Here is a 13,854-nt window from a genome sequence, read left to right as displayed (position 1 = left end):
GAGCACGAAGCTCCTATCTAAGGAAATACTATCTACTTATATAGTGGCGTCGTGCCTAGTGGACTCTTGGGAACTCACTCGAGTCCTCGGAGTCCTGGACTCTTAGGACTCTTCTCATCATCCTGCGAGTCCATCACGTGCCTAGTGGACTCCTGGGAACTCACTCGAGTCCTCGGAGTCCTGGACTCTTAGGACTCTTCTCATCATCCTGCGAGTCCGTCACGTGATACTTTCGGAACTACTATTCCCCGCTGCCCCTCCAGGTACCAGGGCCGGTCTCATGCGACCTCCCTCCTTCCTGTCCTGTAGTTGGCCAGCCTTCTTGTTCCGTCGTAACAGGTATGTACCTCAGCAGACAGAAGGGTGTTCTCATGTGCTAGTTGCTCCGTACCCTTTGCCAATGCAATAACTGTCCCGAAGAGTGGAGTTGGCGAGCTTCCTTGGTGACGGGCAATTCGATTTCGAACGAGGGTTGTTTGTGAAAGAGCTTCAGTTGGGTTGGAAGGGGTCTGGGAGACCCAAGGGTTGGTGTTGGCAGTAGAGGGTCTAGAGGGAGTTGGAGTCTGTAACCTCACGTCAAGCTTTGAAAGCACTACTTGCGGGTCGAAAGGCACTAAGCCAGCTCCGCGGAACCCGGACTGGGCGTTTTGGGCTGTCATGGATTCCAGATATGCTGCTCTAAAGGCGAGAAAGAACTCGACCTTGGTAATGTGGTTGATATGAGCCTTAATGAAGGTCTCAATCTGCCGACCATATGCCCGCTTCAACACACTAAAGCACCCGACATCAAGTGGCTGAGTTAAATGAGACGAGTGGGGAGGTAGTCCAAGAGTTATAATGTTGTGTGCCTTGCAGTACTCTTGGAACTCGGCCGATTCATGACTCTCGTGCCCGTCTAACACCAGCATTCGATATGGACCCCTTGCACGAACAGCAGTATGTTTGTCAAAGTGTTTCAACCATTCTAGACCCGTCTCATTGTTTGTCCATCCATTGCTTGTCGGTTTAACAACCCAGTTGTGTGGAAGGCCGCCGTATGTATACCAATTTGCAAGATGATTCTTGCCTTTAACTACCAAAAATGGAGGAATACTCCAGCCGTCACTGTTGATACAAGCAATCGCTGTAGCCCATTCCCGATTCCCTGGCTGAACTGCCTTACCTCTGCCAAGTCGATCTGCATGGGTAACAACCATTGCAGGGCAAATCACACCCATCATAAACCCAGTTTCGTCAAAGTTATAGAAGTCGCAGTCCAAAACACCATATTTTGCCCTCATATTTTCCACTAGTCGAAACCACGCGCCAATTAGTTCAGGATCTTCGCACAAGGCCCTTTGGAAGTCGTAAACGCGATTAAAACACGTCTTTAATTCTGGACGTCGTTGTACAAATCGGTGGGCCCAGAGCTTCCCGACGCGCCTCCCTCCACGCGATTCGAGTATAAAATTTGCCATATCTTCTACACCAGCAAGCCGGGGTGCAAATCCTCTTGAATCCATATCAAGTATATTCCGAATAACCACCTCCTCTTCTAGTATAGTTAATTTCATCATTGCAGGCCGGTGTTCGTAGACAGTAGTTCGGCCGTTCATTCTGTCGCAGAGTGTAGAATGAGGTACTTCATAGAGCTTAAGCAGCCTTCCGACGACTTAGATTTTTTGATGTTCGGATAGCCTCGATAGCTAGAATGATTTTTGCTTCTTGGGTAATCACTGACATAATAAAAGGTGGAAAAAACGCGTTGTGAAGTTAGAGGGTAGGAAATTCGGGAAAGGTGTCCGAGGTACTGATATGTCCGACGTACTGATAAACCACGTTATATACCCTGCAAAAGCCCTGTAAAGAATGATATACCAGACGCTAACTATTAATAGATTTCCTCCGCCAAGCCCGCTCACCGCCTCGACCTCGCTGTCGCACCTTATCCACGACCCCGTAAGAAGTCGATGCTCGACTTGCGGGGAGCCTGGCCACAACTCTCGGCGTTGCCGTCGTCCCCATCAATAGGGGCTACGGCAGTACGGGGTTTACGGGGGTTTACGGGGGTTGCGGGGGTTGCGGGTGAATAGGGGGTAGGATAGGGCGTTGGATAGGGGGTCGGTGGAGGAGTTGGTGACGGCGAGGTGGCGACGGCGAGGTCGCATCGGGGGGTTTGGGGGCTACGGGTATCACGGCAATAGGGTATATAGATCTTATTTTAATTTACAGGGTATATCAATCTTTACAGGGCTTTTGCAGGGTATATAGATCTTTTGCCCTTATTTATAACCTAACTATACATCATATCTACATATACTACTTCTAAGTAGATCGGGTATCATGCTTCTCGTCTCGAATCAAACTATCTAATGCGTCCCTCGTTATCGTCATAGGCAAATTCACGATTCCGCGTCGACATCCTCGTCGGCGCTCCCATTACCGCTCCCGAAGTAGGCCTGATCGACCTTGAAAATCCAGTCGACCTTCTCGCGTTCGCTCCTCGCTGCGAAGAGCCATGTGTTATCGGTGCCGTAGATCGCGAATACCATCTCCTTCCTGTCCCTCCCCTTGCCGTCCTGGCGTAGAAGCTTCGCGATTTGCGGCTGGTGGTCTACGCGACTGTTGCGCAAGTTCACGATGCCCATTTCCTCTCCCTCGGGTATGGAGTGGATGTGGAGATATGGCCTCCGCAGTTCCACAAAGCGTCGTACCCATTTGCTGCTGTCAAGCGATGGCACGAGTAGGTATCCCCCTTTGAGAATCTGAGCCGATCTCTGAATTAGAGCCACGCTCGCCGTCAAACGGATGGCACTGTCGGGATTTGGTTCAACAGGTCCATCAGTTGGAGGTTCGATGTTTGCGTTTCGCAATAGGTTCTCGATCGGTCCAGTCGAGATCGTCCAGAGACTCAAAACCTTGCGAATGAGCTCCTCGTTCGGCGGGGCTCCCTCCTCCTCGTCGGCCTTCTTCTCAACCTTCAACTCCTCAGCGCTATAAAACGCCTTTGCTGCTTCGATCTCAGCTGAGCGCTCTCGCCGTCTCTTCGAATTTATGAAGTCGTGGACAAGGGATACTCCTCTCGGTGTCCAGCCAGTGAGGTTCTCCTCGCCCTTGACATAGTCGTGCTGGGTGTTCATTCGCCACAGATCTCCAACCTTCTTAACCGGCATAGGCCGTATGCATATCGAGAAAATGGCAGATGTCGAATGGACAATGCGAGCGCACTGCCACAAGGCAGCAAACATGGACTGGTTGCGGACGTATGAGCGCGATAAAACTTGTGAGGCGACGTTCAACGAAAATGTCATCGGCTCCCCAAGGCTGTCGGACGTCACATCCCAAAGAATCTTCATCTGCACCTTGTATTTGTCGGCCGTCATTCGGTCAAGGAGTAGTGAGTTGTGCAGGCTCGAGTCCCATTGCCCAACCAGAGCGACGCTCATGGTTCCGTTGGAATTCGCCCTCATAATTGGATCCATGACAACTTTTAATTCAATCTCTGGCGTCGACGAGTTCATATCAATAACCTTTCCGAGGTGGTCGAGTAATTGGATGCCACCAATGCGAAGTCTGGAGCTGTCTTTCCATGGAAGAGACGATCCACAGCTGTGTGTTAAATTCACAACAATCCGTCGCTGTAGTCCCTGATGTAATTGAAACGTCCCCTTATCCATATCGTTAGCTTGTAAGACCTCGACCGGGAGATAGTCGCCATTTTCCGATAATTCGAGCAATTGAACCCGAGCAAACACGTCGTGTTTTTCTTCTGCATAAAAATGGCTTTCAGCAATCCGAGCCGTTCGCTGTTGCTGCTGGGTTGAAACGTGGTCTCGGAGATCATCCCAGCTGAGTAGCTTGTCAAGATGCATCGATGATACCTTTGAGAATATGGAAACGCTCAAGGATATAGTCTTGGGGCCGAACAGAGGAATGCCCATGCTGTGAACACTGTCAAACCTGACTGACCCCTCTTCGAAGCCATTAATCATCGCGGTGGTTGTGGCGCCACCCTCTTCGGATATTCCAGGGATAAACAACTGAGCATGTACTTCTGTGCCCTCGTCTTCCGGGAATCCAATCAATTCATGCATGACGACGTTGAACTTTAAAGCATTCGTAGGAACCCTGGCTGACGAGGGTTCAAGGGAAAGCTTGACCAGACCAATGGAGTCTGACGTATAAGGCGACCTGACGTCGAGGGTAAAGTCCTGGACGCGGCTTTCAAAGACTGCTGCCAACGGAACGCTAACGTCGCCGACAAGTGTGTATCGAGGCATGCAGGTCTCGACAAACGGGTTTTCGAGCTTGAAATGCTGCATATACTCTGGCCTGTCCATATATTGGTGGAGTTGTCGCATGACTTTGACTCTCTCCTTTAGCTTCTCCAGGCTCCAGTGGTGGGCGACGCCAGATTTATAATCGAGAACTCTCACCGCCACGCATGGCCTTTGTGCGTCCTCGAGGGCAGAATCATCACCTTCCCCAGGGATTCCGATCAGAACCATGTCGTACGATGAGCAGAGAGCATGGCCGGTATCCAGAATCACAAACTGAAAGACGACACTCTCGTCCATCTCCTGGCTCAGCGCCTGCGCCTCTTTCAAAATCGCAGCAGATTGAAGAATAAATTCGGCCATCCGGATATATCGTCGCTTTCGCCAGTGCTCCGTTGCCTTCCGAGCAATTTCAATCTCCTCCTCGTTCAGATCATCAAACGTATCCGCCTCTGGCAATGCCGGCGAAAGCTCTTGGATGCGTTGTTCAAACTCTTGTCTCTGGACTACAAGCTGCTTCATCATCTCCTCCTTAACCTCCCTGAGGCTTTCTTCCATCCTTTCCTTCTCCTTCTTTATCTCCTCGACCTCGACATTGTCAGCCTGGGCGGCCTTCAATTGCTCTTGGTAGTCTGCCTTTTGCTTTTCAAGCTGACCTTGCATCTCCTCGCGCAGGACTTGTAGTTTGTCTTCTACTTCGCCTTGTCTCGGGGTGGACGGCATGGTTATGGCAGTGTCGAGAGAGAAGTTATCGATGGTGCCATTGGACAGGTACTTTTCTCTAATTGGGTACGATGTTGTCGACTCCAGGTCGTCGTCGGCGTCGCGGTTCTGGCGCTCTGCGCGAGCACGCTGCACATCCTCAAACAAAACATTAAGCTCCTCGTCCGTCAAGCCTGCGATTTTCTGGTCGGGCCCAAGTATAGCTCCCGCAGCCTCCCTCCGCGCAAACGACCAGTCAGAATCTCGGCCCCACAGAGGCATGGGAGAATCAGGCCTGCTGCCATCCCAATCAAGGTCCGAGTCAGCCTTGCTATAATTCCGCTGGTGTTCGGGTCTTGGACTCGGAGATGACGAGAAGTTCTCAATGCCCTGAAGCTGGCTGACCGTTACAGAGTGTCTCAGCAAGCTCTTCTCTGTTCGCTCTGCCCTCTCCGCTCTCGCCTCCATGGGATGATTGAATCGGAAAATATGAAAGTCGCCAAGAATAATTCGATAACCACTTCTCAGCCTTTGTGGCTCGGTGATTCGCTTTCCGTTCACCATGACTGCCGCACCCTCTCTCGGCACGATTGTGACAATTCCGTCGACATTCTCGAACGCACAATGCTCATGCATGATTCTGCTTCCATTCAATCGGATTTCAGAAGTCGTTGGAGCATTTGTTGCCACATTTCCTACGGTAGTCATTCCCGGCTTGAGGTTATAAATTAGGCACTCTGTGAGTAGAGGGTCGTCCGAGAGATTAACGATATGAGGCATCTTCTTTGGTGTATGCAGCCCAACAAATCCTTTCTCGATGCTGATTCCCAATTCTTCGAGCGCAGCTTCTCTCTCTTTGTGGATCTCCTCTGTTTTCTGCAGTTTCTCTTCCCAAGTCTGGTTGAGGTCCGAGTAGAGCTTCTCGCTCTGGCTCAGCTGTTCAGTAATCTCCGCCTTTGAAACTCTCTTTATAGTACCATCTGGCTGTATGATGCTGACAATTTGTTTTTCCAATGGAGTTCCCTCGGCGTACTGGTCTTCACTGGGCACGCCCGATCCTCCACCAACAAGCTTGCCCCTTAGTGTAGCAAGCTCTTCTCTCAGTTCTCGGATCATCCTGGCATTCGCATCCTCGTTCACAACCGCGTGGTTCTTGATCCTCTTGGCGCTATCGGCATATCTCAGCGTACTGAGAGTCTCATCAAAATTGATATCTGCCGGACTGATCGCAGCAATCATGGCCGTCATGCTATTACCTCCCAGCGAGTCTTTTAACAGCCACGTCAAGACACTGTCTCTGTACGGAACTTGAGAGGAAGCCGGGCCCTTCTTCTTCTTGCCGCTGGACAAGTCTGCGAGAGCAGAGATAACTCTTCCCAGGGTGGAAAGGGACCTGTTGATCTCCGCACCTTCCTTCAGTCTCGCGCCTGTTGCTCCCGTGGAGTTTGCGCGCTCGGAGCCAGCTAGATCTACCAAGCTGATCTTGGCTGCCTTTTCCGTCGACATTTTCATCCCAACGTCATGTCGCTTTTGAGTGAGGGTCAACGTGAAAACAGCGTGACTTCGACTACTCGTCTCGTTCATGTTCGTCGCGGCGACGGTTCTGGCCTTATTGCCCTCGTCCATGAGATTCTCAATTTCGCTGAAGCTAGATACGACGAGCTTTGCCAAATCCTCCACGTACGGCCCAGTTGATGGATGCTCACGGACCTTGAGGTTTCCTTTCGTGGACGGGTTGAGCAGGTCGCGGACCCGTTCATTGTAGATTTCGAGGTACGAGACTTCGACTGTGCATTTCACATTTGGGTCGTTCTTCTGCACAACGTCTATCCGCTCAAACATGTCGGCGCAAATCTTGGGTATCACTCCAGCTTCCTTCCCATATCCCATCATGGAGTATGACTTTCCGGATCCAGTCTGGCCATAGGCGAAAATACAATTGTTGTAGCCCTGGAGAGCATTGTCGAGCAATGGTCGGCCAAGATCATCGTGAAGGTTATCCTGTCCCGCATAGTTCGAGTCCGACTTGTCGAATGACCAGTACGATTTATCGAAGGCAAACGTCTTCTGGTTCGCCTCTTTAGCCCCTTTCCCGGCCGCACGCTTGTCGTCAGCGTCAGGTTGAACAAGGATCGTCTGATTCCCTTTCATCTGCACGATACATCGTGCGTTCCTGTCGATTTCTATGCGCGGTGAAAGTCAGCAAAGGAACGTCCATGCCAATCCGACTGTTGAACCAGCAGCCACACCCCAGCGGGTTATGGCTTGGAGAAGATGAAAACTTACCTCTTCCATTGAAAGGCCTCACTCGAACCACGACTTTAATATTCCCGCCTCCACCTCCGCCTCCAGCAGTCGCCATCGTGAGGTTCGTTCTTCGCGCAGTAGACCGGTTGCTATGTGGCCGTTGCGGCTCTCTCTGCGTTTGACGTCACCAGGAACACCTGTATACTGGAGCGTTAGAATCGATATATGACACGAGTATCGCAGAATCATTTGATATGGTCCGTGCTCCAGAATACTGTGATTCAAGGCGACGTCGTCGTCTTGAGGGGCGGTGTTGGGATAAATGTCAGTTGTTTGCCCCACTGATGGAACATCAGATAACCACTCCGAAGAAGACGCGGCGAACGATTTCTGTTTGCAGAGTAACTCGGGGCGACGTCGAGCAATGGTTTTGAGGTTATGTTTTTGTTGATGGCAGCAAGGTGCGCCTTATTCTAATTTAGTCGCGTCCCGTGAATGATTAATGTCAGGATTTTAATATTATTCTAAACTGGAATTCATGCACGTAGAGGCCATGAGAACAAGGAGGGGAATCGAGTTGCCCCGTACCTTTCCAGGGTGCAGCAGAACGTAGGTGGCCCGACCTTTCCCCCAACCTCAGGTGACCCGCTCCACAACCGCCAAAACCTCGGCTGACCCCCCCACAAATAAATCTTCAACTTCCGACCTTCGACCTTCCGTCAACAACAGCACCAACTCCACCACCTCCGCCACCACGATGGCGCCCATCAAGCTTGACGATAATGCATTAGCAATGAATTACTACTGTTGTTGCTGAGCTAACCCCTGATGGTCTGCTCACCTGTGTACTCCATATTTCACAAGCGAGTCGCCATCCTAAGCGAGTCGCCAACTCTATTTTACACCTAAAATTATGAATTTTGTAACTAAATATCTCAACAACTGTTTATTAGTAAATTATAAAAATGTATATTTAGCCTTTTATAGGTATTTAAAGCATCTTGTCTAAGTTTTAAAGCAATTAATCTTGTAGTTATTAAGATACTAAGGTTTAGGGGAACACTAAAAATGTGAATCAATACCCGTGTGCGCATATGGCCCTTTATTTGTTCGACAGTGCCTAGAAAAATCATGCCATACTGATTTTTTTAGGTTAGAACTATCATTTTCAAGTTTAATACTTACTTGGAACTAGCCCCCCCCCTAACTCACTAAAATAGCGCTACCAAACGTTAAAATTATGGTCTCATTCTTGAATAGTGTATAAATAGTCTACCTGCATCCCTAGTAGTGCTTATGACCCCATGTTGTGGCTTCCGCGATTTTCTATGTTCCTACCACAAGTTTAGATGCTATTGCACCACAATTATCATTCTCTGACCTTTGCCTTTCACAGCATACATTTACGGTGTTATACTTCGAAATGGATATTATTCCTCGCATATTTGAGCGTCTTGGATGGCGTCTATCCAAAACGGAGCCAGCTGTCCCCATAGCTCGACCGAACGCACTGGGATCATCGCCTTTCCGGGAGCTCCCACTAGAACTCATTTGCCACATAGCAAGCTCTCTACCGCTCGAATCAGTAGGAAGTTTAAGTCTATCGTGTCTTCATCTTTATTCATGCCTTAAGATGAAGTATTTACAGCCTCTTAAAGAAGCTGAATACTCTGTTATGAACAGATTCCTCTGTTTACTAGAACGAGATTTACCAGCTTATATCGTCTGCCCGGAATGTAATAAGCTACATTATATGCCCTTTGCCGAACGTCACCTAGCGTCCGAATTATATTCGTCCCCTAGCGGGGATTCGTTGAAGTGTCGAATTGCGGATTCAAAAGGCCATTACGTTGGCGGAATTCCAGGCGGATTCTCTTCGACCATCTTCCGTATGGCTATGAAATCCCACAGACAAGGCAAAGACACTACCACTCTTCTACGCCTACTGTCCTATAGAAATATGGATAAATATCAGATAGGCTTTGTGGAACTCCATACGGCTGAAGCGCGGATTTGCGACGGCTCGATTTGCGACGGCTCGCTTTTCGTTCGTGAGCAGAAGGTGTTCATGATTCCACCTTCAGAGAAAACTCCTCTCCCATGGAGTGGTGGTTTTGGAATCTGTCGTCATATAGCCCTTACGGAGATGTCAGACCTATACTGGTGGGGGATTCGGGTCCCGCAAGCTGACGAAATTGACGGATATGAGAACAAGCAAGGTATCATATATTGCCAGCATTGTCACACCGAGTTTAGAGTTGATTTTAAGAGCTATGGGGAGGCAGGAAACGCGCTGTTTATCACGCAATGGATGGACTTAGGACAGGGACGAGATGCAAATGACTTTAAGCGGAGAATTCGACTCAATGGTTCTGAACGGCGGAAAAAAGTCACGTATCAGCGAGGTTCCATCTGTGCCGCCTTTGAGCAGAACACCGAATTTAAGTTTGATTCCCTCCTGACCGAGAAGGATAAGAAGGAGTTACGCATGCTGAGCCATTGGTCATGGCCCATTAATGTTACCGTATTAGGTAAAGAAGTTAAAATAGGTTATGTGGTTAGAAACGGCAGGCTCGTCCCTAAATTCTAAGTGAGGAAGCCACGATGCTATGAGTTATGCTTTCTACAACTAATGCACATTATCATCTCTCCATTGCTCTTTCCTAAAATGCTATGCCATCGTGCCATATATATCCCCGTTTTGTTTTGGATCTCCCTTTTCCCTTTTCCCTTCTCTTCTCCTCTTCGCGCACGTTAGTTTACAACACGCTCGCTTCTCATCCACACACCCTCGCTCGTAATGTGGCCCGTTCGGGACATAGTTGACACCACCACCGCCGCCGTCGCCCTGGTCCTCGGATTTTTTGCGACACCCCACGTTCTTTTCCAAACCTGGGCGCTCTTTCGGCCTAACGGTGAGACGGCCAAAGCACTTCGCCCTACGACAATCGTTCAGACAACTGTTACCCGTGATCCCTCCAAGCCCACCGCCAGGCAGGTAAAAAAGGACCGGACGCAACGGTTGATAGCGAAGGACCTCCACCGACTTGTTCTCCAGGGACGAGGCCGTGCCGAAGTGGATGATCGGATGGTCGAATTACTGGAGACACTCGTCATGGAACAGCGCGCCCGCGCTCCACGGAATTTCAGCGCCGCTGCAACCTTTAATTTCGACTATTAGAGAATGGGCTAATATTATTATAGGGGTCTTGGGGGCGGAATTTAAACGCCCCTGGCCTTGAGGACGGAATCTTCCCGAGAGGTCGGCCGGCAAAACCTGTCCGTGGTGCCGGCTACGAACCTTCAGCATTGTCTGGAGAGCCGACGGGAGTCGCACACGAACGGATGCTGCGCGGCGGCGTCCGTTTGAAAATACGCTCTTGAGGGATTCTGGTCCTCGGGAAAGATGGGCTGGGAAGATTGGTTCGGTAAACCGTATGGGTTTCTGACGTGCCTTACGGCGGACAAGAGCAAATTGGGTTAGCTAAGCAGCGCTATATATTGGTTGCGCCAATTTTATACACCTTCCCGAATATAACCCCAGAATCATTCACCACCACCCTCCCATCTCTCCTCCAAGGCCTTCCTCACCCCCTGAACCCCCACCTCACCCTTCCCCACTCCCCTACGAACCCACAACACATCCTCCACCGCCTTCCTCACCAACACCTTCTCCACCTCCCTCTCCTCCTGCCCAACCCCCAATAACCCTCCATAAACCCTCACAGCAACTTCCAACTTCCTCACACTCCCGCTCTTAAAATGCGCTCGCTGCGTCGCTAAAAACAATCCCCTCAATCCTCTATGCCCCCCCTCCAAAATCCCCGCATCAAATAGAAACGCAACAACAGACATCGTAGGTAGCAGCACCCTCTCGTCCCCAGCGTCATGGAGGCGCTTCACTGACCCGACTAGCGCGTTGCAGACTATTCACGGTTGGCGGGGGCAGTGAAGCAGAAGTCATTTAGGGCGGCACGGGAGGCGCGGATGAGGCCTTCTGCGCCAGAGTCGGCTGCACTGGCGTAGCCGTCGAAGAGGTGGGAGGTCCAGCGCTGGTGAGGGTGGAGGGGGCTGGTGGAGAGCCATGAGGTGGATGAGAGGAGTTGGAGGTCGAGGAGGTGACGGAAGTAGATGCGGGTTGCGTGCTGGGCGGAAGTGAAAGCGGCGTGTTGGCTATGAGGGGTTAGTTTCAAGTTTGCGGTTAAGAGGGGAACGGGGAAACATACATGGGGTCCTGGATTAGGATGACCAGCGCAGTTTGTGCTTCGCCACGGACTTTGTCAAGTTTCTCTGCTGCGAGGCGCAGCGTGCGACTGTAGAGGGGGCCGAAGAGGTCCTCATCGGCAAACCAGCCTTCATTGCCATCCAGTACCACAGTATCACACGGAATCGTAGCAAAAGCCTTACTCGTCGCCTTCAGCGCTTCAATGCGCGCAAGGGACCCGATATCCCCACGGGCATCGGTCGTATAGTCGTCCAGCCCCTCAGAAATCAATGGGATGAAGCGCGCAGTGTGGGAATCCAATATCTGCGCGCGGTTGAGGCACTGCAAGATGGAGACATGGTCCACGATGTTCGTTGCCTGTTGCCACTGACTCAGGATGAGAGCACAGATCGCGTCTTGCGACTGGGTGTGGGTGAAGACGCTGGCGAGAACAAAGAGGTAGCCTGGGTGGCGGGTACGACTTGAATGGTCTGTGACGGCGACGGCCCAGGAGTGGACGAGAGATTCGCTGGCGGTGGTGGGGATGATAAGAGTTAGGCTTGTTGCGGCGGCAACAGCGGCTTCGATAGTGTCACGGTCGGTGAGGCGGAGGGAGGCGTCAATGAGGGATCCCGAGGCTTCGACGATCTCTCGAACCTCGATTGAGTCGAACGAGTCGTCTGGGGTATATATTGGGGCGGCTTCGTTGCGTAGAATCTTCTCCAAGCTACTGTATCTATAGCAGCATCAGAGCGGCGCTTCATGGGGTCAAGCACCCTTTCCATTCTAATAATCGGGCACGCAGCCACAATCAGCCTGCATGTAGCCTCAAGGCCAAGTTCAGGTCTCCGAGATGTCGCTGCCATAGCACTCTTCAGTGTCGATAAAACCACTCGTAAAATCGCCTTTACCGCATCCAGTAAATCCTCCCAATCTTTCGCAGAATCGGCGCCCAAAAGCGCAGGAAGCGTCATAGCAGCTGAAGCCATCACCATCACCAACCCATGCTTCTCATCTATAGCCCTGGCCTTCAGATTCCCCAACTGTCTGTCGAAACCAACCCCCGAACTCTCCGCCACGGCTTCTCTTTCCCACTCCCACCGAACAACTTCACCAGTTCCCCTACACCCCCGGCCACCGTCCTTCTCGACTTTGCATCCCCACTCCCTACCCCGCGCCACCCAAACAACGCCCTCATAAGCGCCTGAGCATAACAATCCCCCAGCCGAGCCGCTGCAGGTGCAACCTCGAGGATAGCCCTCGACCGTAACGCAACAGCGTGGTAATCCACTACCTGTACGACCGCAATGCCCTCCGTGACAAGATCCGGGTGTCGTCCAATCAACTCCTGTAGTGCGGCTGATGCACCGCGAATCATAGGAGGCGGCGATGACAAGCTCGGTGGCCAGGATCTGGATTATTGATTTTTCTCCGGTGTGAGCTGTGGCAGCGCCAACCTCGGCGGTAACGACATCCTGTAGTTCGCGGGTAGTGTAGCGGCGCGCGAGGGCCCAGATGCCGAAGCAGGCTGCGTCACGGACGTTAGTGCCGACTGAGCTGCCAGAGGTGGAGCGACGCTCGAAGGTGAGACCGGTGAGGAGGGCGTGGAGGATGAGGGCGAGGGAGTCGGGGGGTGGGGATTTTCGGTAGAGAAGGTGGGAGAGGGTTAGGATGAGTCCCTGCCATTCCTGGGGGTTGACAGCGGTGAGGTCCTGGGTCTTTGTACCGTCGGGGAGGGTGGCCCAGAGAATGTTGGTAGTGAGTGAGTCGAGGACGGTGGCGACGACTTGGGAAGCCAAGTCAGGGGCGAGCTTGAGTGTTATGACTGAGAGGGCTTTACTGGCTGCCAGGCGAACCGGGGTGTCGTTGTCGGCCAGGGCGTCCAGGAGATAGCCAACTGTTGACTCGACGATCTCGTTCGTGATCACCTCGTTCCCCTTGGATGAGTATTCCCTCCTAAGTGCCAAGACGGCAATGGTTCGAAGAACCTTGATGACAGTCTTCCTCGAATTCGCAGATGCATGGACAGTCTTGAATGCAACATTCTCCTCATCCGAGATATTCTGCACCGTGCAGAAGACCTTAAGGAGGTATGAATCCATATCCGCCGTGCTGAGCGACGAGATCAAGATCCCGGCTAGATAAGAAAGCACTCCAATGTAGTAGTATGATGAGTTCGACGCCAACGTTGTTGATGACTTCAGACACGCCATCGCCCACTGTACAAGCGCATCTAATAGCCCTAGCGCTTGCATATCCCGCCTCATAGAAATTCGCACCAGTAGCGCCTTCGCCGCGTCCCTCTCTTTCCCTGCCGCTCCCAGATACTTGATCGCCAGCGGGATGGCCCGCTCTGCCACGCTTGGAAGCTTCTCCGGCCTCTTCACGTCCCCTGTGCCCGCTGACGAAATGGTTGATAAATCAAATGGCGCCAACAGTAGATGC

General features: G+C 51.5%; 5 protein-coding genes across 5 annotated transcripts; 2 read left to right on the top strand and 3 right to left on the bottom strand.

Annotated features, from left to right (window-relative positions):
- Nucleotides 1-2,229: 2,229 nt before the first annotated feature.
- Nucleotides 2,230-7,723, bottom strand: KLP8 (kinesin-like protein Klp8). The gene is made up of 2 exons (XM_024471929.1): nucleotides 7,245-7,723; nucleotides 2,230-7,141 (listed from the first exon to the last, which is right to left on the bottom strand). The coding sequence occupies exons 1-2, from the start codon at nucleotides 7,318-7,320 to the stop codon at nucleotides 2,382-2,384; spliced, it is 4,836 nt and encodes a 1,611-aa protein (XP_024320784.1). The 5' UTR covers nucleotides 7,321-7,723; the 3' UTR covers nucleotides 2,230-2,381.
- Nucleotides 7,724-8,448: 725 nt separating this feature from the next.
- On the top strand, nucleotides 8,449-9,795 carry VC83_08376 (uncharacterized protein; the record flags this gene model as incomplete). The annotated part of the gene is made up of 1 exon (XM_024471928.1): nucleotides 8,449-9,795. Exon 1 carries the CDS (start codon nucleotides 8,629-8,631, stop codon nucleotides 9,793-9,795), a length of 1,167 nt encoding a protein of 388 aa, XP_024320785.1. The 5' UTR covers nucleotides 8,449-8,628.
- Nucleotides 9,796-10,005: 210 nt separating this feature from the next.
- Nucleotides 10,006-10,386, top strand: VC83_08375 (uncharacterized protein; the record flags this gene model as incomplete). The annotated part of the gene is made up of 1 exon (XM_024471927.1): nucleotides 10,006-10,386. The coding sequence occupies one exon, from the start codon at nucleotides 10,006-10,008 to the stop codon at nucleotides 10,384-10,386; it is 381 nt and encodes a 126-aa protein (XP_024320786.1).
- Nucleotides 10,387-10,751: 365 nt separating this feature from the next.
- On the bottom strand, nucleotides 10,752-11,060 carry VC83_08374 (uncharacterized protein; the record flags this gene model as incomplete). Its single annotated transcript, XM_024471926.1, has 1 exon — nucleotides 10,752-11,060. One exon carries the CDS (start codon nucleotides 11,058-11,060, stop codon nucleotides 10,752-10,754), a length of 309 nt encoding a protein of 102 aa, XP_024320787.1.
- Nucleotides 11,061-11,963: 903 nt separating this feature from the next.
- On the bottom strand, nucleotides 11,964-13,676 carry VC83_08373 (uncharacterized protein; the record flags this gene model as incomplete). Its single annotated transcript, XM_024471925.1, has 1 exon — nucleotides 11,964-13,676. The coding sequence occupies one exon, from the start codon at nucleotides 13,674-13,676 to the stop codon at nucleotides 11,964-11,966; it is 1,713 nt and encodes a 570-aa protein (XP_024320788.1).
- Nucleotides 13,677-13,854: the final 178 nt, after the last annotated feature.

The sequence above is a fragment of the Pseudogymnoascus destructans genome (genome assembly GCF_001641265.1).
Source record: "Pseudogymnoascus destructans isolate 20631-21 unplaced genomic scaffold scaffold_24, whole genome shotgun sequence".
Lineage (NCBI taxonomy): Eukaryota > Fungi > Ascomycota > Leotiomycetes > Thelebolales > Thelebolaceae > Pseudogymnoascus > Pseudogymnoascus destructans.
This window is presented reverse-complemented; position numbering and strand designations above follow the sequence as displayed.